Raw genomic sequence first — 22,404 nt, 5'->3', positions numbered from 1 at the left:
CTGGTAGAGTGGCTGACTTGGGGAAGGATCACAAAATAATATAAAGGGGGAGAGAGAGAGAGAGAGAGAGAGAGAGAGAGAGAGAGAGGACCTTTATTTGTGTATTGAATATTCTCTGGTCGTAGTCCATATGGCCACTGTTGAGGTGAAATGGAGACTTGCAGCGGCCTGGGTCGTGTATCTGGGCCTCGTAGTGATGAGTCAGCTTGGCGGAGCAGAAAGATATATTAGAGCTACTGGTAAACAAAGCTTGGTTCAGAAAGAAATAGAAGAAGAAGAAGAAGGATTCATGGTTCAGATGGTTAATCTCTTGTGGCAGAACGGAAAGTCTTCTTATCACCATGTTTGGCCGGTGGGTTCTCCTTCTCTGTGTGTATGTCACTGTAATCCTGTTTCCACGAAACTGCTTCAGACAATCTCTTTTCTCTTAACACCTTTTTCCCAATATAGCCTCTTTATGGATTTTACTTTCCATAAACTTGCTCTGCTTGTTTTCTGAGAACTTCCTTATGGGGCCCAATGGTATATGGATGGTGACCTTTCCTCTTATGGGTTTTACTTTCCATAAATGTCCTCTGCCTGCTTTCTGAGAACTTACATTACGGAGGAATGATATGGATAGCCTATGCATTTCACAGGACCTAAAAGACAGGAAAAATGAAATTCCGGGCAGAAATTTTATCTTCCTTCTTTTCCCTCTTTAATAACTTTCATCAAATCTTTCTTCTTATTTTTTCCCTGTATTTTGTGGAACAGGAGCTGAAATTTAATTGGAAACTGGTGGTGGGATCAATAATTGGATTCTTTGGAGCAGCTCTGGGTAGTGTTGGAGGAGTAGGTGGTGGGGGGATTTTTGTTCCAATGCTCACCTTGATTATTGGGTTCGACCCCAAGACCTCTACTGCCATTTCTAAATGTCAGTATACTGCAACTTCTCTCTTGATCTTTAATGGCCTTTCCCTGGATTACCAATCAATTCTGATCGGTTCTACGACATTTAATTTGTCCATCTTTTTGCAGGTATGATCATGGGTGCAGCGGCATCAACAGTGTATTACAATCTGCGGCTCCGGCATCCAACACTTGATTTGCCCATCATAGACTATGACCTTGCTTTGCTCTTTCAGCCGATGCTCATGCTTGGTATTAGCATTGGGGTCGCCTTTAATGTCATCTTTGCTGATTGGATGGTGACTGTTCTGCTTATCATTCTCTTCCTGGGTAAATGACACTCATGACATCTGATCTGATTCCATATTGAGGTCTCTTTAAGAGCAGTACCCAAATGATTAGACAAATATGTAGCTAGTTAAAAGCATAATTCTGTACTGCAACTCTGTTCTTGCTGGCTGAAGACCTGCATGCAAACCAAAACAGAAGGAAGAAGAAGTAGCTACTGAGAAGCTATTTTGGAAGAGATAGGCTAAAAGGACTGATGCATTGTACATTTATGGTGGCAGGTACGTCTACTAAGGCGTTATTCAAAGGCATAGAGACATGGAAGAAAGAAACCTTGATGAAGAAGGCAAGGTTCATCATGTTCAGCTCTCTACAATGATACCCAACATTCTAACTTGATTACTGATGCTTTTGGAATTTACTTTATTTTCAGGAAACAGCCAAACTATTGGAGAGGGAGTCAAAATCAGCTGGTGAGTTATCAACATGTGATCATGGGTCCCCTTCCCCCTTCAACCTAAGCTTCAATGTTTAGGGTCAATATAAAACAGAAGAATTTTACCTCAGTTATGTATGCAGAGCATAAACGCCAAGAATGTATGTGTGTGATAACATACTATAAATTACTCATTTACTGAAATTTCCACCTTCACAAATAGTCCAAAGTGGTTATCTTCAGGAATGAATTCCTCAAACAGATGATTTTTTCAATGCATCTGAACTAACTAAATAGCATGTCGGTAGCTTTTCCATTCCAAACTCTTGATACGGTAGGAAAAACTCAGCCCCTAGTCACATATGCGTTTGCACTGAGGAGGTGAGCAAGGGTTAGGCTTCCATTGACCTCCCTGGTCAAAATCTAGATGGCTCACATTACCTTAACCGTCCAGAACTGAACCTAGACTGCTTTGTAACCCCTTGGCTTTCAGATGGTCCTGGAATGGAATACAGACCACTGCCAACTGGTCCAGCGGCATCACCAGATGATGAGGTAACTCCAAAGTATGCCAAGTTATGTTAGAACACATTGATTTCACAGAACTCTACAATAAGTTTGACACTTTACCCTGCTTTCTTTGTCATCTTTGGCATCCATCCAGGTTCCCCTGATGGACAACATATATTGGAAGGAGCTTATTCTTCTCGTGTTTGTTTGGTTGGCCTTCCTCACAGTGCAGATAGTAAAGGTTGGTTATCGTATCCAATGAAGCCACCTTACTTTCAACTTGTCCAATGTCTTAGATAAAGTATGTAACCACAACACCAAATCTGTATCCACAGTTTTGGGAGAACAATGACATGCCGGTCTTCCTGGCCAACATACTCTTCTCAGTTTACTTGGGTACCTAGAATCTGCCTAATATCACTGGACGTACCACTTATTTGTTTTTTCTGAATGTATATGCAGACTTATGGCACAACTTGCTCCATAGAGTACTGGATCCTAAACTTAATGCAGGTGAACAACTCCACTGAAGGTTTCAGTTTCCTAGCCACCTCCTCCTAAGCAGTCAACCTTATGAGTTGCAAACTTCATGCCACTGAATTGTACTACGTTTTATAGATTCTTGTACTGTCTTCCAGAAACCAATAAGATTTAACAGAGCAGTTTTTCATTGCATTATGAAGGTTCCAGTTGCTGTCTCTGTGTCACTCTATGAAGCCATCTGCCTCTACCAAGGGAAGAGAGTAATTGCATCCAAGGGTAAGGAAATCACAAATTGGAAAGTACATCTACTGTTTATTTACTGCTGCTGTGGCATAATTGCTGGAGTAGTTGGTGGATTGCTTGGACTTGGAGGTGGCTTCATCTTGGGGCCTCTTTTTCTTGAATTAGGAGTTCCTCCTCAGGTAACAACATATTGGCTGTCTCCATCAACCTTTACCCATATTTTTCTGACTTTTATTTCTTGGAATACCATGTTAAAAAATGTTGTCAGAATCTATCTATGAGGCTACTAGATCATGTTTAATACTAATAGATTTCAATTCACAGGTTGCAAGTGCAACATCAACGTTTGCAATGGCATTCTCATCCTCCATGTCAGTCGTACAATATTATCTTCTAAATCGTTTTCCAGTCCCATATGGTGGGTAGCAAGAACAACCAAGCTCTTTTGAAATTTGTAGAAACATGTAAACGTGACATTGCAATAATTCACAATAACTAAACTACAAAACAACCCCAACACCCCTATCCCCAAAACCAAGCCCAGAAAGAAAATGATGAAAGAAATTAAGATAAAAGAAAACTAGGTCAAAGTACTCAAACCAGCCTGAAAAGTCTATACAAGCATGAACTAGCCCATATTTGGATTTACTTCATAAAAATATACAGGATAAATCTTTGAAGGAAGAAACCATACTCACATAGTTACTTTCTCTCTGTAACATGGGCTCACTCTCTGCTACAGCTGCCTACTTTGTTGTAGTTGCAACTTTTGCTGCACTCGTTGGTCAGCATGTTGTGAGGAGGTTGATAACACTGCTTGGTCGAGCATCCTTGATCATCTTCATCCTGGCTCTGACCATCTTTATAAGTGCAATCAGTTTAGGTAAATGATCCTCTGGATTTTCAAGGTTCAAATTGAATGTCTTAGCTATTACCCATACATAACAGTGGAAGTGCTCAACATTCTATTGTACAATGCAGGTGGTGTGGGCATAGCAAATATGATACACAAGATACAGCAGGATGAGTATATGGGGTTTGAAAGTCTCTGTCATCAGACGTAACTGCATAAACTGTTGGTCCTAGCAGTATTTCTTCAATTTACAGCTACTTATATTCCTTCTTCTCCCCTTTGTCTAGATAGTAACTTTAATCACCAATCTCCAAGAAGAAAAGCTGTATCAAATGGGTTAGAAAGACTGAACTGGGTATGTTTTTCTTAATACTAAGTTACTAACTGGCAATTTTCTTGTTAGAGAATCTCAGAATCAGCATATCCTGTAGTTTAATGCCTCTACGCAGTTTCATGGAAAATGAAGTGGTTTGATAAATTAATAGTTAAACGTAGGATTTGCTGATTTTGTTTAACCGAGCACAAGGACACACATAATTTTAAGTAATGGAGTTTGGCATGGGTTCACTGTCAATCTGAATCTACTCCACATGTTCAACAAACCAAAACAAAATCAGCTGCATAATTTGAGCATGACCAACCCTAGACGTGGTTCTACTGATGTATAGGCTCGCTTGCCTCTTTGAAATAGTATTTAGATGCTCACAAAACTTTGGATCTGCCTGGGTTTCTCACAATGAAGATGATTTAAAAATTAATGAGATGAAGCAAAACCCTACCAGGAGAGCAAAGCGCCACTCTAGAACTCCTTAAACAGTATATGCTTCAAAGTGGAAAATCTTGCAATCAATTACTTCCTTTACTTTCACCCAGGAAGAAAACACAGAATTTGTCCAACGCAAGAAATAGAGAAAATATACAATCGAGAAAGGAGCAATCATACATAATTTCACTTCCATTTGGTATAAAATTTCACGTCATTCCACAACAGCATCCTCTGCAACGATATTCGAACGTTCCTCTCCTTCAAATGCAAATGCCTCGGCACGATTCGTTTCTCCAGGCTGAAGCCAAAATACTGCGGGAACTCCTTCAGTTCTTGGATATCTCTCTCCATCTCTTTCACCAAATAATTGAACTTGGGCCTCATATTATTCTCGATACTGTACCCAAAAATGGCAGGTAGACGAGAACAAGCCCTGCAAGATTCCTCACGGGAAAACCCTAAGCCCCGCAAAAACCTTATCTTGGCTTCAAGTTTATCGACACGAGTGTTCAGCAAATGAGCGTTGAGGGAAGTGGGCAAATTAAGCTTCTCCAGACCCAGTTCCCTGAGGAAGAGAAGTGTAGGTCTCAGACATAAATCAATGTGGGAGAGGAGGATTCCAGGACACCGGAGAATCAGAGCAGATGATTCAGCAGGAGACGCTGCGACTTCGGTGACCAAGAAATTGAAGACGGGAGCGAAATCTGTGGGATCGATACTGGGGGAGAAGAGTTGAGGGCAGAGGAAATGAAGCCTGCGGAAATCGGGTTCGGAGAAGCCCTTGGATTTGAAGAAGTTGATGATAGATAAAATGCTTTGCAGAGTTTCAGGGGATGGGACTTCGTTGTTGGGGATGAAGCCTAGGGTTCTGAGGTATCGCAAATTTTCGCGGTATGCAGTGCGGAAGCGAAGAAGTGGCGGGTGCCGAGCAGAAGTGAGAGAAAGAGAAGGAGAAGGAGAGGGAGAAGAAGGGAGGGAGCGAGGAAGAGAATGAGAAGACGAACAGACTGTTTGGAAATGGAGGGAATGCAGTTGGAGTGGTTGAAGCTTGATCGGCATTTTCTCTTTTCGCGGAAATGGATAACTGTAAGTCTCTAGCTTGGTGTGCTAAACTCAGATTTGCCACTTATCATTCCACATTTATCAATTCATTGAGAATCTATCGACCAATGAAGAAGTGTAAAATGGTATCGTACATTGCAACCGTTGGGACTTCCACCATGAGAGGTTTTGATGATAGAGTCTCATCCTCTCTCTACCCATGGAGCGAAATTTTTTTCCAATCCACGTGTCCAATTGAATTTTAAAAAAAAATCCTCTTCATTAGAAAGATTCCCACAGTGTTAGAATTCAATTCTTCTTTCTTCCACATTCAAAATAATATTCTGTTTTTGAATTGAACACTGTGTGGGCAGAGGATTCGAATTCTATTATATTATTAGCACCCTTTTATTGAAAATGAATTTTTAAAAAATAATAATTATGCACATGAGTGAATTTTAGATTTAAGAATAAGTAATTGTTGCTAGATCGTTATTTTTATTATATGATCATACATAACAAAACAGTAAGGATATCAAACATTAGAAGATCAAATTTACAAAGCATATTGGCTGGAAGGGGCGAGGAGGTGCTTCAGAACGGATGTGGAGTGTGATCGATAATAAGGGTCAGTACCAAGTGGTTGGAAAGGATTGGTGTAGGAGGGTGGTTAAGAAAATAGGAAAAATAGCATTTGATGAACATGTATCAAATGCTTCACAAGCAAAATATCCAATCCACCTAAGAGTTTAAATCCTCCACCCGGGATTGTATTCTCTTAATACACCTCCACACATTTAGGAAGAAAATTCGTCTTCGAGCAGACAAAGTGTTTCCATACCTAAACACGTGGTGAAATGTGAAGAGAGAGCACAATAATCCCAACCCTATATCTAATGCTGCGTGACATCCAAACTAATGTCAGCTCTGGAATTGGAATCCATAGCAAACCAGCAATCATGGAATGTGGCAAATCATTTTTGGTGAAATATGGAAATGTATAACCTTTATCACTACCATTACCATTACCAGTTCCAGGAACTGGTAATATGTAACAAACAATCCACACAACAGAAGTCAAGGACCAGAAGAGCTCAAATTGATTCTTTAATAACAAACATGACTTAGAAACTACATTGTACTTGGAAAACACAGGAATACAAAAAAAAAACAAATTGCTCCTTTCGATAACAAAGACCCCAGAAACTACATTGTATTTTAAAAACTCAGGAATACAAAAACCCACTCCTCAACTGGATTGTAGAAACCACTGGAATAAAGCCTTCAAAACTCGTTCAATTCGGAGACCACCACCTTCCCAACTCAGCGTGTAATATCATTTGGTAGAACAGTTACTGAATCAGAAGGTATCGATGAACTTGCCTGCAAGGATCAAAATATGTTTTAGTACCATGGACAGCAGCAACCCATTGTAGACTGAAAGATTTAGAGCAAAAAAATCGACCAAACCAAAGAACGGACAGAAACTCAGCTTAGAGGAAAAGGATAAGTAAAAAAGGGGGAAAACTATGTGGACAGATGACATGTCCATTCCAACCATTAAATGAAGAGACAAGATCTATATTAGCCACATGTCAGATTTCATAAACTAATTTAGTCACACCCCATCTTATGTTGACCAGCATCCTCTCATGTATACCAATATTTTCTGGTATTATTGACACCTTTCAACTCCGAGCGGGAATGGACGACTTCGACTAAAAAATAAAATAAAGTTGGATGGCTTGGATCCGTCATGATTCTTGAAAATATCAAGTACATGGAATCGGTTTTTTTTTTTGTTTTTTTTATTTATTTTTATCTATCCTATCTGCCCAATGGACTTCAACTACCAACTACAAGAGACGTCTACCTCTAGGGTGGAAGGACCATGGAAAGAGAGAAGAGGGAAAGAAGGTTTTGGAGGGGGGAGGTGACTGCTATTGATACAATGCCTATGAGGGGATTCATGCCTCCAATGGTCACCAACCAACCAGCCAACCAAACGGGTTTTTGCTCATTATTACATGGTAACTACCTATAAAAATAAGGAAAGGGCGGAGAATTCAATAATATTTATTTTGAATAAAAAGCCTTAGGAGATGGATTTTATAGTAAAACCCAATCCCACACATTATAATCAACTCCTTAGCCATAAATGCATATATTGACTGACAACTAGCAAACTCCAACCCTACTACAGGGCCGTTACTTGGTGCTGATCCCCCCCATGCAGGATCAAGGGAGGACTGATTTTTGACTGTCCTCACCCTCAGCAGCTTTGCACAGTGGCCACTCTCGGACTAAAATCAAGGCATTTCCCTGGCAGCCTGAACCTTTTATCATTGCTCCAAGTAATTCTCCAGGTCAAAAAAAGTCAGTAATTTTATAGTGTATCAACAATTTTCTGGTAACAACGATTCGTTATGATATCAAACCACTGTTTTAGTCCTGCCCGCAAGACTGTGACTTGACTAAAACTTTGGTGTTGAACTCCCAATGGAGATGGGTAGACCAGCAGAATAAAATAAGATATGAAAACTGGTTGGTTTCGTCTCTGGTAGTGATATGATGCAAGTTGAAGGTGTAAAATAAGACCAGATGCAATTAGTTTGGATAAAGCTCAGCTACATGGTGATCCCCACCTGCTTGGTAGTTGAGCAGAAGTTGAAATATGAAACTACGTTTTGAATGAGGGTTTCCTACAGCACTATGTTATAGGTTGACTCGAGCATGAGATGCTCAGGATTTCCTTGCAGCATTAATATAAGCAGATGAAGACAAACTTCCATACCTCTAGATATTTTGTTAGCATTGCTGTGGTACTGAAATTAAAGCCCTCAATTGCTTCTCCTTTCATACGGGATGCATTAAGTTGCTTCCTAACTTGGGAAGCCAATGACTGCAGTTCAAACAAGTCGTCAGACAAAAAGAATACCAAGTTGCCAGACATCAAATGAAGCAATTCCAAAGAAACAAAGAAAAATAATTCTTGCTTTGTAAAGTACCACATACCTTGCCTAACTCCACTCCCCATTGATCAAAAGAGTTTATGCCCCAGATGAAACCTTCCACGGCAATTCTGTTTTCGTAGATTGCCAACAACTGGAAAACACAGAAGACAAAAAGTCTTTGGTATCATACACAATAACTTACAGGAATTACTCTACTGGTGCAGTAATCTGTACAGGAAACTGAGAAAAGTAAGACCTGATTTGCATCTATACAAGCTGAGAGAAGACCAGATGAAGCCAAATAGTTCCTTTTTATGATTTGTTAATTATGCAGAAAGCAACTGAAATTATTGCCCAAGAGAATAAAGTCCATCATACTCAGGGATGGGTGGACAAAATCTTACCATCCTCCTTTGAGCTGATAGAAACCCACATGCCCAAACACAAAAACAGTATCTACAGACATTGCTAACAATGATTTTCATTTCCAGTGACCAATCCCACAACCCCCAGTCCCCCCCCCCCCCAAAAAAAAAAGACAAAGATACCCAGTAGGAGATCATTAGTCTAATCCTGTAAACAGAGGAGTAGCTAGAGAATATCTTGAATTCTTCTATCGTTTGTAGCATCAAGTGCTTCCTGAAACACAGCTAAGAAGGCAGACCTCACTTACAATTATCCTCTCACCTTAAGGGGCTTATTTTCAACACTAGAATTAGTAAAAACCTAGACCAAGGTACAGTATTCCAAGTAAAATGAGCTATATTCCAAATCTCCTGACAGTTGCAATGAGAACAGGAAGATGATACACTAATATTGAGGCATTTATTATATACTCAACCAACTAAGTCTTCTTCAAGCTACAAGTTGCAACAGAAAATATTTAGTTAAGCATATAAAGAATAAGTTAATCTCTGAATACGAAATCAGACAAGAAAGACGACCAATACTTGAGAAGAAAGTATTTCACGATGGGATGCAATACATACCTGCCCAACAGTGTAAGCATTCAAATGAGGAAGTAAAAGGCTAATCGATGGCCGATTTCCAGAGAAGGTCTGTGGAAGGTAAAACAAAGTTTAAGATTAGATATCCCAGAAAAGGATTCAGCATTTGGAAGTCAAACAGAAACCAAAAGAAATCACCTTATGGGGAATAAGATGTTCAGGCACTTTCTCAATGCGCAATTGCTCTGGAGTCTACAGAGTAAATAGAATATGTTAGATAAAGATGCAATTTGAGCACAAGCTACATTCATGGCATTGAAAAAGCCCAGTCTATAAATGAATCTTTTTTCACTTTTCTTATTCTTCCATTCTTGATAAAAGCTGCCTCCACCTCTTTATTTATTTATTTATTTTTTTTTTTTTTTTTGGGGGGGGGGGGGTTGTTCTAGAGGGCTACCTATTCTGTAATTCCCCTTTTCTCTGAAACAAAGCTTTACTTATCCAGAAAAAGAAATGAGCATATCAGGAAATCTAAAAAACACAACAACAACAACAAAACACACACAAAAACAATAATAAAACAAAATATTGTACTTTTTGATGAGTTAGGACTTAGGAGAACGGAGTACGAGCATCATAGAAAGAAAAGAAGAGTTGCTGAACCAAGCTTAGAAAGAGGAGCTAGACCAGGAAAGAAAAATTCCCCTTCAGTCAAGGGACTTTCATTAGACAGCAAATGAAGCAAGAAAGAATACTAACTCTTTAGCCGGAAAAAGCAGGTCACCCTATAAATATCAAATTACTGTGGAACAGATAATAATTTTGGAAGTTTTAGACACCTGTATCCAAGGTTACTTCTGAAGAAATTCTGCAGCTAAATTTATCAGTTAAAAATGGAAAGGAAGCATGACAAACTGTAAAATCTACCTTCCCATAAGCAAGGGCATCAGGCTGTGCAAAAAAGTTAGACATGAGCTCATCATGGTTACTCACTACCTCACCTGAAAAGGCAAAATAAATTTTAAATAAATTATATGAGCTACAGACTTATCCTAGCATATAAAAAGCACAGAAAACCATCTATAACACTGTACCTTCTCTCCTGTTCAACACCAACACCTGTCTCTCCCCCCCCCCCGCCCAACAACAAACAAAAAAAAGAAAAAAGGAAAAGTATACTCCAAGCCAAAGTAACAAAAAAATAATTGGATTAGCATCACCATACCTTTCAAGTACACAGGTTGTTGGCTCTTCATAACACCAATAAAATCACAAGGGATAATGCGGCCCTGACAATTTAAATAGAACTTGTTTTTAACAATCTAAGTTTAACACATTATCAAAAATAGCTGTACAACTATCAGATAGTGTATTCAACTAAATCAAATTCAAGATACTGTGCTATCTAGTGATAGCTTTTCTCTAATGTCCTAGCAGAGAATGACCGGGATCCAAATTACCTGGTGAATTAGCTGGTAAAAGCTGTGCTGGCCATTAGTCCCAGGTTCACCGAAATCAATTTCCCCTGCCTCAAAGGGGAGTGGCACCCCATCAATTGATACACTCTTTCCATTACTCTCCATACTAACCTGGATCAAAGTCAAGAAAGCACAGGATAAAATGTAAGACATTGTAGGGAGGAATTCTGGAAGTAATTATAAAATCCCAAGGATAAAGCACACCTACCTGTTGGATATGAGAAGCCAATTTCTCAAGGGCCTGAGAGTATGGTAAGATAGCCTGGAGATTCATGATTATGAGAGGAATCAATACATAGAGAAACCAAAAATTACTGAAGTAGTAAGTTCATTCTCCACAACTGAAGGAATACTCACTCTTGCAGGATATCCAAGAAATGTAGTATTCCATACGCTTAACAAACCTAGCAGAACCTGCTCTCAGAAACCAGTATGACGTTATCAAAAAGGTAAACACATGAGACCAAAGACAGCCCAATTTGAAGATCATGAACATCAAATCAATAAGTCATTTTGCTTGTACTTTCATCTGTGGGCTGCCTGACTTTCAAAAAGAATGTGATTAATAAGATTGGTGGTCAAGGCAGCTTGGAGAAACTAAGCATTTTACCTCCAATAGCCAATTTGTCATTTAGCATATGATTAGTTGTCACCTACATGACTAAATAAGACTCCTCATCAAAGATAGCAACTAAAGGAGAAAATATTGGAAGCCAAACATTGGGGGGCGAAAGAACCGAACCCAATGCCAAAGGCTTTGGCACAAACAGAGTCCCCCTTGGGGGGGGGGCATTTTTCATAGGTAGCCTTAACCCAGTAATTTTTGCTGAAAGGCTGTCTCAATACCTTGAGCTCAAGCTACAACTGTGGTCTACTGACCATTGTGCCAAGGCCTGCCCCAGTAGGAAGTCAAATATTACTGACTAAAAATATTAATAGATTCAAATCATAGCTTCCTGAACTTTGTTTAAAATATTAAGGAATTACTAAATTGGCTTACTATCTTGATCGACCAAACATTGGTCCACAGCTAGTATAATTATGCTGACTTTGAAGGTCCTGGCTGATGGAAAGCGTCAAATAATTTTAGCATATGTCTATGTGTCAAAAGAACTACTATATAACACTGGCAAATCGGTATATGACCCACCAAACAAACAGTGTAGATTCTCATTTTAGAAAAATGATAATGGCACAAAAGAAACTAAAAAGTTAATAAAGTAGATTGTAGAAAGTCATATAGGGCTCTCACAGGGATGTTTTTCTCAAAAGGTGCAGAATGGAAGTGTCGATCAATGCTAGAAGCTCCCTTAAGAAACCTTCAAGAGGAAAAGTATAAACATTTTATCCAGATATGCACCAGAATCATGTCAAAGTAATGAAAAGCATGACAGGTTCCAGGATCAGCATAATTTAGGTAAGAGTTCCAAAAAGTAACACTCTAAAAAGCATGCTAGAACTCGGCAAGCAATAGAATCTACATATTAACACGAGCAAACTATGCCAAGCATCAAAGGTCTGATGCACATTAAGAACTCTCTAACACCTTTTATAGTCTGCATTGCTTTCAGCAGTCACTCCAGAGGCTGTCTTAGGTAAGCAGAACATGTGAAAGACAGTGTCTTGTATCCAAGATGCTGGCCTCCAACCATCTTTAACAAACAGAGTGCTTAAGTCTCCACCATGTATTTGAAAAGAAGATCCAAAACAGATATTTATCCCCAAAAGAAAAAAAAGGATCTAAAATAGGCACAAGTCTTGTTTGACCTTCAGCAGGATCCCATAGAGGGGTGGGAAATAATCCTATCCTTGTATTTTTGGCACGGCAGCCACCCTAAAGACTCAAACCAAGCTTTTGTCATCATGCTGGAAATACGAGCCTGTTACCATCTCACCAAGCAATGGCTCCCCTTGACCCCAAGTTTATTTAAATAATATAGACAATAGAATTAGCAAAAGAAGACAAATGAAAAGATCACATTCTCTGACATAACTACCGCTGGTTTCTTTTTGTGGCAGGGAATAATTCAAGCAAGATTACGGGAAAGTGTCCAGCAAAATACTAAAAAAGGATTGTTTTGGAGAGTCTTCGACCTTTCCCTTATTTTTTTTCTTAAAACCACTAAATGGATTCAGCAGTTATTATCTTTTTTTAATTTCATAATACATACATTACTGATAAAGAAAGAAAGAAAACATTGGTGTGGGTTAGCATACTTCTCCACAACAGAGAATCCATATTGGAGAGATAAAGGCAAAACACCAACGGCACTGCAAACTGCATCAACAGTACAACGCAACATCAGATTAATATAAGCAACAGATCAAGAATTTAGATCAAAGATTGAATTAATGACAAGATCCCATAAAGGATAGTTACCACTATACCGGCCTCCAACCCAGTCCCAAAATGCAAAGGCATTATTAGGGTCTATGCCAAACTTCTCTACAAGCTGGCATCAAAAGCACATAGAAATAAGGGTAAACACTTAATAGATGAGAAGAAGAAAATATTGGGTACAGCAGTAGAAGATAATTACAATACAGGTTTCATATGTGAAATATTAAGTTCCAAGGGTGGAAAGTAATTAGAATTTATAACATAACTCATAAGGATTATATTCAGAAATTCAATATATGCTGTCAACGTTTAAGTGCAAAAACCTGTCATTTATCCAACCAGGGAAAGAGCATTAGTGTGTGTGTGTGTGTGTGTGTATGTATGTGTGAGGAAGGAGTCAAAAGCTTCAATGACAATACTCATTTGTATAATTATTTGAAAGATACAAACTACTAGACAACAAGATGAAGTTTTCAGTGGAAAAACCCAAAAAGGGAAGAATCTACCCACAGTAGTGGGTAAAACTTGTAGAAATAATAAATACTAAAATGGTTCATTGTCTCTTGGATCAATAGCTAAGGACTCACACTCCAACAAGATGAGATCAATAAAGCGAAAGTTAGAATTAGGTAGTGCAAATTCTGTCAAAAAAAGGAGCAGAACCACAAGGTGACTCTGCAAAAATCCCCCATTCTCTCTTAAGTTGTAAGGATATATTTGTGAATCCAACACTGTTAGTGACTACAATGTAAGGAAATGAAGATAAACAAAATAGTGTTTTCACCATGGTCTGACAGCACGACCATTACTTTAACCCTGACTCTTATCTCTCTCTTACTGCTTCTATCCTCCTATCTCCTCCCCACCATTACGTACATCTTCCGTATACTGAGTCCTCTGATATTGCTTTGGTGGTCTACCTAAATTTCTTTGGATGCAGATCTCTCCAATTTTAGCCATGAGAAATGGGAAGGGATAACGGGTCTAGTCTGGCTCATTCATATAGATGGAGACTCTCGTGAGAAACCACATATAATTAGTCATGGCCCACCACAACTACTTGCCCAACATGGTGTAATTTTAGTTTTATAGTTTAAAATGGCCAGATATAGTAGGTTTTGTATTTCTACATGACCTAGTACTTAAGGTATGATTGTATACTTGACAAGGCATCAAAAGTATCTGTGTTGTGATGCTATCAGGCACCTGGACAGTAACATGTGAGCTACATACCTACTGCACTAGTCACACATCCTCAAGGTGATCCATCAAAGGTCTTTTTATGGATAGATGAGTAGGAACACCACAGGGATAACAACAACAAAAAAAAGGGAAGAAGAAAAAGCAAATTAAAAGGTTATAATGAGCTTCAGTGATGTTGAACCTCTGACACCGTGAGATGTAAAGATAGAATATTGTTACAGTATAGGATGAAGCACATGCTAAATAGAAACCACAACAAAAGCAAAGAACAAAATATGGAATTACCGCAAGGTTTGTACTGACAGCAACCATATGCTTTGCAACTGCCTGAGGCCTGAAAATCATATGGTAGACTGGTAGTTGCATGAATGTTTTTAACCAAAAAGAAAGTAATGATCACATCCAAACCCCAAAAAGTTACATTGTATTATATAACTAACCCAAGAGTAGATGTGATCCACTCCCTCAGAGTCCGAGCATTAAGCATAGTTTCAGCTGTTGTAAAAGTCTTCGAAACCACCACAACTGCATTTTATCACCCTAATGATTAAAAACAAATGATGAAGAGAAATAGCTAGGGTCCAAAAACCACCAAGTTACCTTGCACTGATTTTTTCTTTTTTTTTATAACCCTTGGGAGGGGGGATGTGATAATGATTATAACAGTAATAGAATATTGACGCTCATACATCCCAGAACAGGAGGAGGATAATGAAGGGGAAGGGTCAAAAACAAGATCTATGAAACCGTACTCCACAAAATGAAGGGGGGGGGATGTGAATATGGAGGCCTGAACCCAAGAATAATAATGGCCTTTTTAGGCACCACAAGTTACCAAATGCAGTAAATGGCTTACCTAATGTGGTTTCAGGGTCCAAACCCGAAATACTTTTGGCAACATCAATTGGATCAACATTTGCAAGACTGCAGTCAAATGCCACTATAACATTAGATGGAAAGGCCGAAGATTCTACAGATAAGAACTGTGGCAGACAAATATCTACATGTCATACTCAACAGAGCCCATTAGGGATAGTATGTGAAAAAGAAAAGCAAAAGCCCATTGGAGCAAGTGGTACTCTATATTTATTTTAAACATAAAAGTAAGTCAATGATAAAGTGTATACCATGCTTTGTCTATCTACTAGAGTTTTACTTACAGAGGCCAACATCACCCAGACACCTCTAGACTAGCCTAAGACACACTAGCTGTGTTGCCCCAAGACAACCACAACATATCTAGATCCAAGTCTGGGAAACTTGGCAAATGGCAAAACAACTCACCCGACAACTTCCAAACCAACTTGAGATGCTTAAAACCTACACAAGGATGCTACAAGTTGCAATATTTTTATTGTTGAATACAATATCCCCATGTAAGGTACCAGCACCAACACATCTGTTCCTAAAGTAGCCTAGAAAAGTCTACATTACATATCAAAGCACTAACACTTCTGGTTGTAAATTAGCCTATTAAAGTTTACTTGCAAGGATCATATCAGACACTACGTATTTACACTGCAACATACAGAATGAATCTTACTTGATACGTTCATTTTCTAACCTTTGAAGTAGGAGTTGCTAGAAAATTCATTGAGTTCTAAACAAATAGAGATAATTACTTTAGTTGATCAATAGTCAGTTGTGTGGGTCATGTCTCATGATTCTTTGTCAAAATGTAGGTGATCACAGAAAACATGCAAAAATCCACCACATAAGGTTCAACACTCAAAGATCCTGGAAATCACATACATTATGACTCCCCCTCTAAACTAGGAATGGTCGATAGTTAGGAAGTTCAAATAAGTAAAGCACAACAATTGCCAGACATTTAAGTTAGTATACAAAACAAATAATAGCAAAATATACACAACAATTAATAGTATAACCATAGGAGAGAGACAAATCGGAGTGCTAGTGTTAGCCACAATGCCTACGTCAGTGATCCTAGACAGAAAACTACTTCCCTTCAAAGTAAATGTGAATTGTGAAGCATAAAAGAATTAACGTAGTAGTTATTTGGAAATTAAATTAGGGTTTGTTGAAGGTTCACTGTGAAGGTTCGTAACCGGATGCAATGACCAATTATTTTGCTGGGTTTGGGGATAATGACCCCTGCAACCCCCTCTCCAGTTAGCTCCCCTCTCCGATGACCCCTTCCGACCGTCCCATTTTTCCAACCCTGCTCTTCCTTCCCATCCTCACCCCTCTACTCTCAATCGATGGACCTCCCCTTTCACTTCTGCTCCATCTTCCCGCATAAACCCCCGATCTCAGCCTCCGCTTCATTAACCCTCCCTCTAATGGCCCCTCTCCCCCAACTTTTTGCCCTTCCCTAGGCTTGAACCCAATATCAGACTCTTAAGAACATACCCTTATCTGCCAATTCCTGTGTAGTATGAAACCCCCACCCCCCACACTTCTCAGTGGTAAAAGCCTCCCTTTTTAGGCAATGGAAGACCCAACATCTGGAAGTCTTCCTCCTCCACAATAGTATATTTTTGTTTAAGTTTTCCACCATGTCTACCAAAGAGGTTGCACTCAATGGTGCCCCATGGCTTGTTGGCAACAAGCCCATCTTCCTCCACCAATGGGAACCATCCTTTAAGCTCCATAAAATCAATTTCAACTTTCTTCCTGTGTGGATCATTCTCATGGACCTTCCCATGGAGTGTTGGAACAAAAAGTGTCCCTATAGGATTGGCTCGGCCCTTGGTAACCCTATACGCTCCAATGCCTACACCCTACGAATGGAGAGACTCTCTTATGCTAGGTTTTGCATTGATTTGTCAGCTTCTTCTCTGCCCCCATCCTCTTTAACCATTGAAGATGAGAGTGGCTACTTGTTCGTTTAGCCTGTGAAGTATGAACGGCTCCCACCGCATTGCACACATTTTCACTTGTTCAAACACTCTTCGCCTTCTTGCCCAAAGAACAAAGCAACTACTATTGGCCCTAATCTCATGGAGAAGCCTTCCCATTCCTTAAACCCAGGTACAAGTCACCTGGTTTCTCTTAATCCCTCTCAGTTCGAGATTCTCTTTTACCGTCACCGCAATGGAAGAAACCGACAATTGGGTCTACCATTTGGTCTGCGATGGGGTAAGAACTGCTGGACTAAGGAAAGGGCACACTCTGAGGCAAAGACCCCAGGCATGACTGCCACTTGCATGAACCAATTCCAAGTCCTGCTCAACGACCCTAACGCAAGTCTTTGATCGCCTTCACTTCGCCGATTGACCACCCTCCCAATTGCATTATTCTACTTGTCTCGAACTCCGCGCCTGATGCATTCCTTGCCACATCTGATGCAGCTGACCGCCTGCAACTATAGCCTCTAAATCGTTGACCACTGCTGCCACCCCTCTCCTTTTCGAATCTCTTGCTACTACCTCTAAGCAGCCTACCAGTTTGCCCCCTCCTCCTTCTCTTGCCCTGGTGGTCCACCCCTCTGTCATTACTTCCAAGTCTCCATTTGAAACCTCAACTTACTACATCCCTGTTATCCCCCCTTTCAAAGAGTAATCGTTGGTCCCCCCCTTGCCCAACCCAGTTCAAACCTCCTCTTGACCCCACCCATTCTAGGCAAACCACCCCCAATCCATCACTGCCCATTTCCTTCCCTAGGCCCTGCAGCCCAGGGCCCTACTCCCCAGCCCCCGCTCCCTGCACAATTCAGCCCAACCCATATTATCCCCCTCCCCACATAGCCCTAGCAAACACAACCCTCCTCCCTCCCTTGACCCAGCCCACCCCCACCCCCTCCATCTCCTTCATTCCCTCTCTCTTGACTTCTATCCAACCGTCCCTTCCTCCTCCCCTCCATCCGAGCTTGAAGAATCTTCCTCCTCTGAAACCCCTTCTCCCCCACTTCTGGATTGCAAGCAAAGCAGCCGGTTTACTAGAGGTCGTCACATTTTAGTCTAAGACTTTGATGTGGAGCTCCATTCTTCTAAGAAAAATAAGCAAAATAGAAAAAGCTAGATTGTTCTTTGTTTTGCCTAAGGCTTAGGCCTCAGGTGTGGCTTGTCCGCTGGTTTTCTTTTGTTGTTTCGCTTTGGGCCATTCGGCTTTGTTGGGCTCTGCCCTGTTTCTTGTATCTTCCCTTCCCCTCTTTCCCCTTTTGGTTAATGATTTATTTCATTCATCCGAAAAGAAAAAAAAAAAAAAAAACCAAAAACACCAAAAAAAAAAAAGATAGTGATTATTTTTCTCCTAATATATGCATATGACTAAAACTGCATAGAAGCAACAAATTTCAGTCAATCTTGCTTTTTAATGAACTTCAGCAGGAGAGAGAAAGGGATGACACACTGGTACATCCTATTCACCTTCCACGTCTGGAATTTATCTATTATTTATATGTTCAAATAGTATTAGCCTCCCCCTTTAAAGAAACAGTAACTATGTCTTTTGAAGCTGGCTTTTTTTTAAACACAATCCATCCCTGTTTGAATAGATTTGGAGTCAGCCATTGCCACCAGTAGTATAGCAAAACTATAAAAGTCACATTCTGGGGTCTATAATTCCCAAGGAAGAATGATGCTCCCAAAGAACTAGAGTGGGATGGATGAATTGGAGAGGTACTAATGGAGTACCATGTGGCCAACTTCCCTATTTCCTTAAGCTTAACTGAACATTATAAAGTCCTGTTGTCCATCAAGCTATGATGTATGGGATGGAATATTGAACAATTAAGAAGTGCCATATGGTGAAGCTTTGTGGCACAGAGACAAGGATGTTTAGAGGGATATGCATAAAAACTAGGAAGGATAAAATTGAAGAACGAACATATTAAAGTGGATCTGGAAGTTGTCCAAATCAACAAGCTTTGAGAAATGCCATCTGAAATGATTTAGCCATGCACAATGGAGGCCTGGAGAAACCCGAATAGGGAGGAATGATTTTATGCCACTTTAAGGAACTAAAGGAGCTAGGGACCACAAAATGACAGTAGGTGACATTGTGAAAAGAAGGCATGGATGGTCAGGGTCTTGCGGCAATCACGATCTCAGATAGCCTATTAGAGGACAAGGATCTGTGTGGTTGACACCATGTAGCAAAGATGTTCCTATTTTCTGAGCTTTCCTCTTTACTGTTTCATTTTTAATTTTCCATTTCTCACTTTTCTCATAACATTTTTATTCCAAACAAGAAAAAATATATCTTACTTTCCTTTCCCTTGAGAGAACCTCATTATCCCTACTTTATGTTAAAATGATAAATGTAGCCAAACCCAGATAGTTAGGACAAGACTGAATTGTTGTCATCAAGGTCAGTGAGCAGAAAAGTACAGTCGAGAAGTAATAAACCAATTTAGTGTGCTTCTTACAATCTTAGCTGGCGCCCTTTTGCAAACTTTACGGCCTCTGGATCTGTAAGATTTCAAAAGTAACACCATAGAGATTGTCAGGTCATTCATGCAAAACCATCTCAAGAATTTATACACATAGGTGCCAAAGAGTTGGTTGTAGAATGCTTAAACTCACCAGTTTGGAAGGCCGTATGCACAAATAAAGGACCCAAGAAACTACCACCAATACCAACAGAAATAACATCTTTCAATGTTTTTCCTGTAGCTCCAACCTGGAGCCAAGTGCATGTTTAGTATGCTACTTGAAACTGAAAAAATTATATAGCACAGATATTCCACAAAACAACTCAAGCAGATTATTACCCAGGAACCGCTACGAATCTTGTCAGAGAAGTCTTTGATCTTGTCTAAGACCTTCCAAACTTCTGGAACCACATTCTTGCCATCACTGCATATAACTTCATCCCTTGAAGCACGCAGAGCTACATGAAGGACAGGCCTATCCTCAGTGCTGTTTATCTGACAGCACCATCCAAATATTACAACAATAAACAATTAATCAAATAATCATGTCAAATTTGAAAAATTCTACCATTGGTAAGTACTTCAGGAAAATGGAAGCTCCGTGATCAAGTTTTTTATTTATTTAACCGTCCAGATGGCAGGATTTCAAAGTATTACAGATAACTAAAAACCCCATTAGCCATTTCTAATGGGATGTTTGGTTCACCCCAAAAAAGAAAATGTGATGCTTAATGATTAAAAAAATCTGTACTTACATGCTCTCCGTTGAACATTCTGTCAATCTTCTGTTTGAGGTGTGCTGCCTGCATTTAGTACAAGGAACAACATTTAGAATCTGGTATGGATATTCCAGCAGCAAGATTGACATACATGATACACCCACCTCTGCAAGTGTGAAAAGTTTCTCCATGGTGTGCTCATTGGCACATTGCCTTGAGTAGTCTAAGTGCACTCCATCAAATTCACTGATGAAATATTCCGAGACACAAATTACAATCAATTATATCAACAAACATACAACATGAACAAGCGGCCATGCATAATGACTTCACTCAAAGCTCTAAACATAATATCAAACAATAAAAATTATATCGAATCCAAACAAGGATCATACACCATCATTGACTGGCACCGTTCATGATCATTCATCAAATCACGCAAATGCGTCTTCTTGATATCCTCGACATGGGCCTGCAAAGCGATGTGTTTTTCATATCAAATGTTGCATTCGATTTCAGCACACAAGTAATGACAAATACCATAAACAAAACTATACCTTCAAATCCTTCCAAGGCTGAGTCTCGGAAATGAGAGCAGATTGAGCCATCTGTAAGATGAGAAATATCAGAAAATAAATATTAATAACAATACAAGTGAAAATGATTCAGTAAAAATCAGGAGTCGAACTAAACCAAAAAAGTAAATATTTGCTGAGGTAGGAAAACGAGATTCCCTGACTACTATAATTTTAATCAGATCCTATGATTGAAACCATACAAATGAGCACAGTTGGCATTAAAACATATCTTCCATCAGTTACTATCATAAACTAAACAAACGAAAAATAATAAAATAAAAGAGGCAAACAACAAAAGTACGATCAGAAGTCATCAGATAATCCATTTTCCTCTCACCTTCTCCTTTTGCCTTTTCAACTAATTCATTCCTATCCATTCAAATGTGATCGCAGATTCAACAAACGGTATTCTAGAATTACAAGGAACCATAATCCAGAAGAATAATGAAAACTAATTAAATGGTACAAAATCAGAAATAACTAATCTATCCAGTAGGAAATGAGCACAGTTGGCATCAAAACACATCTTCCTATCAGTTACTTTCCTAAGCTGAACAGTGAAAAAAGAGGCAAACAACCAAAGTACGATCATCAGTCATCAAATAAAACGTTTCTTCTCAACTCCTTTTGCTTTATCAACTAATTTACTCCCGTCCATTCAAATGTGAGCTCAGATTCAACAAACGGCATGCTAGAATTACAGGAAACCGTAATCCAGAAGAAGAAGGATTAATAATTAAATAGAACAAAATCGAAAACAAATACTTAATCTATCCAGTAGGAATACTTCATAAATCAACTCTTTAGCCAAAAAACCTTGGTGGCAAACCGAAAACTAATCGAAGTGCAGGGAATTCATCAGTTGAAGTGAAAATGAGAGACGAGAGAGTACCGTTCTCGAATTGAAAGTTGCAAGAATCAAGAAATCCTCTTCAGCATACAGAAACTCAAACGTCGCTGGTTAATGGATTTTCGGTGGTTTAAGAGAACTTGGTTGATCGGCACTCACGGTCACTCATTGTAGCCTTAGTTGTTGATATAAAGACACGTGTACAGCGGATCCACTTGCACGGTATTTTTCAAACTTTAAAATAAAGGTGAAGCATTTCTCGAATTTTGCTGGTTTTACATTCCATGGGCCGGTCCTTTACTCCTTCTAGAAAACTGCGGGAAGATTCCGCATATGCTCTAAACCGTAAACCGCACGTTGTGGTAGCGACTTTAAAACTAATCAGATATGTAGGGAGGACCGATTAGATACTATGTCCGAACAAGTACGGTAGAAAAGCAAAGCAAAGCAAACCAATTATATGCGCTAAAATGGTATCGTATTAT

The 22,404-nt window shown here is 39.4% G+C and overlaps 3 protein-coding genes across 3 annotated transcripts; 1 reads left to right on the top strand and 2 right to left on the bottom strand.

Annotated features, from left to right (window-relative positions):
- Nucleotides 1-130: 130 nt before the first annotated feature.
- Nucleotides 131-3,915, top strand: LOC149017752 (sulfite exporter TauE/SafE family protein 3-like). The gene is made up of 12 exons (XM_089152083.1): nucleotides 131-352; nucleotides 757-916; nucleotides 1,021-1,221; nucleotides 1,461-1,525; nucleotides 1,613-1,652; nucleotides 2,109-2,170; nucleotides 2,280-2,366; nucleotides 2,588-2,638; nucleotides 2,809-3,030; nucleotides 3,176-3,269; nucleotides 3,594-3,734; nucleotides 3,833-3,915. The coding sequence occupies exons 1-12, from the start codon at nucleotides 131-133 to the stop codon at nucleotides 3,913-3,915; spliced, it is 1,428 nt and encodes a 475-aa protein (XP_089008209.1).
- Nucleotides 1,211-5,622, bottom strand: LOC149017751 (Mitochondrial transcription termination factor family protein). The gene is made up of 2 exons (XM_089152085.1): nucleotides 3,550-5,622; nucleotides 1,211-1,357 (listed from the first exon to the last, which is right to left on the bottom strand). The coding sequence occupies exon 1, from the start codon at nucleotides 5,527-5,529 to the stop codon at nucleotides 4,654-4,656; it is 876 nt and encodes a 291-aa protein (XP_089008211.1). The 5' UTR covers nucleotides 5,530-5,622; the 3' UTR covers nucleotides 1,211-1,357; nucleotides 3,550-4,653.
- A 979-nt stretch (nucleotides 5,623-6,601) lies between these two features.
- On the bottom strand, nucleotides 6,602-22,135 carry LOC149017750 (Sugar isomerase (SIS) family protein). Its single transcript, XM_089152082.1, has 24 exons — nucleotides 21,962-22,135; nucleotides 21,049-21,099; nucleotides 20,887-20,963; nucleotides 20,656-20,737; nucleotides 20,528-20,575; nucleotides 20,112-20,267; nucleotides 19,924-20,020; nucleotides 19,767-19,809; nucleotides 15,291-15,358; nucleotides 14,875-14,959; nucleotides 14,720-14,768; nucleotides 13,271-13,343; nucleotides 13,108-13,168; nucleotides 12,143-12,209; nucleotides 11,248-11,304; nucleotides 11,099-11,152; nucleotides 10,873-11,001; nucleotides 10,638-10,701; nucleotides 10,340-10,413; nucleotides 9,611-9,664; nucleotides 9,455-9,523; nucleotides 8,527-8,616; nucleotides 8,306-8,413; nucleotides 6,602-6,894 (listed from the first exon to the last, which is right to left on the bottom strand). The coding sequence occupies exons 2-24, from the start codon at nucleotides 21,097-21,099 to the stop codon at nucleotides 6,835-6,837; spliced, it is 1,716 nt and encodes a 571-aa protein (XP_089008208.1). The 5' UTR covers nucleotides 21,962-22,135; the 3' UTR covers nucleotides 6,602-6,834.
- Between the last annotated feature and the right edge of the window lie 269 nt (nucleotides 22,136-22,404).

This window comes from Hakea prostrata, chromosome 4 (genome assembly GCF_041222555.1).
Source record: "Hakea prostrata isolate BN-2017 chromosome 4, UWA_Hpros_2, whole genome shotgun sequence".
Taxonomy (NCBI): Eukaryota; Viridiplantae; Streptophyta; class Magnoliopsida; order Proteales; family Proteaceae; genus Hakea; species Hakea prostrata.
The sequence above is the reverse complement of the archived record's forward strand: the minus strand, read 5'-3'. Positions and strand labels throughout refer to the sequence as shown.

Bases quoted from the DNA above. Each gene is read 5' to 3' on its own strand.
- LOC149017752 (XM_089152083.1), top strand. From the start codon at position 131: ATGGCCACTGTTGAGGTGAAATGGAGACTTGCAGCGGCCTGGGTCGTG. The intron at 1,526-1,612 runs GCAAGGTTCATC...CTTTATTTTCAG, and splicing joins AAGAAACCTTGATGAAGAAG to GAAACAGCCAAACTATTGGA. The intron at 3,735-3,832 runs GTAAATGATCCT...TGTACAATGCAG, and splicing joins TATAAGTGCAATCAGTTTAG to GTGGTGTGGGCATAGCAAAT.
- LOC149017751 (XM_089152085.1), bottom strand. From the start codon at position 5,529: ATGCCGATCAAGCTTCAACCACTCCAACTGCATTCCCTCCATTTCCAA.
- LOC149017750 (XM_089152082.1), bottom strand. From the start codon at position 21,099: ATGGCTCAATCTGCTCTCATTTCCGAGACTCAGCCTTGGAAGGATTTG. The intron at 15,359-19,766 runs GTAAGAAGCACA...ATTTGACTGCAG, and splicing joins AAAGGGCGCCAGCTAAGATT to TCTTGCAAATGTTGATCCAA. The intron at 11,002-11,098 runs GTAGGTGTGCTT...ACTTTGATCCAG, and splicing joins TGGCTTCTCATATCCAACAG to GTTAGTATGGAGAGTAATGG.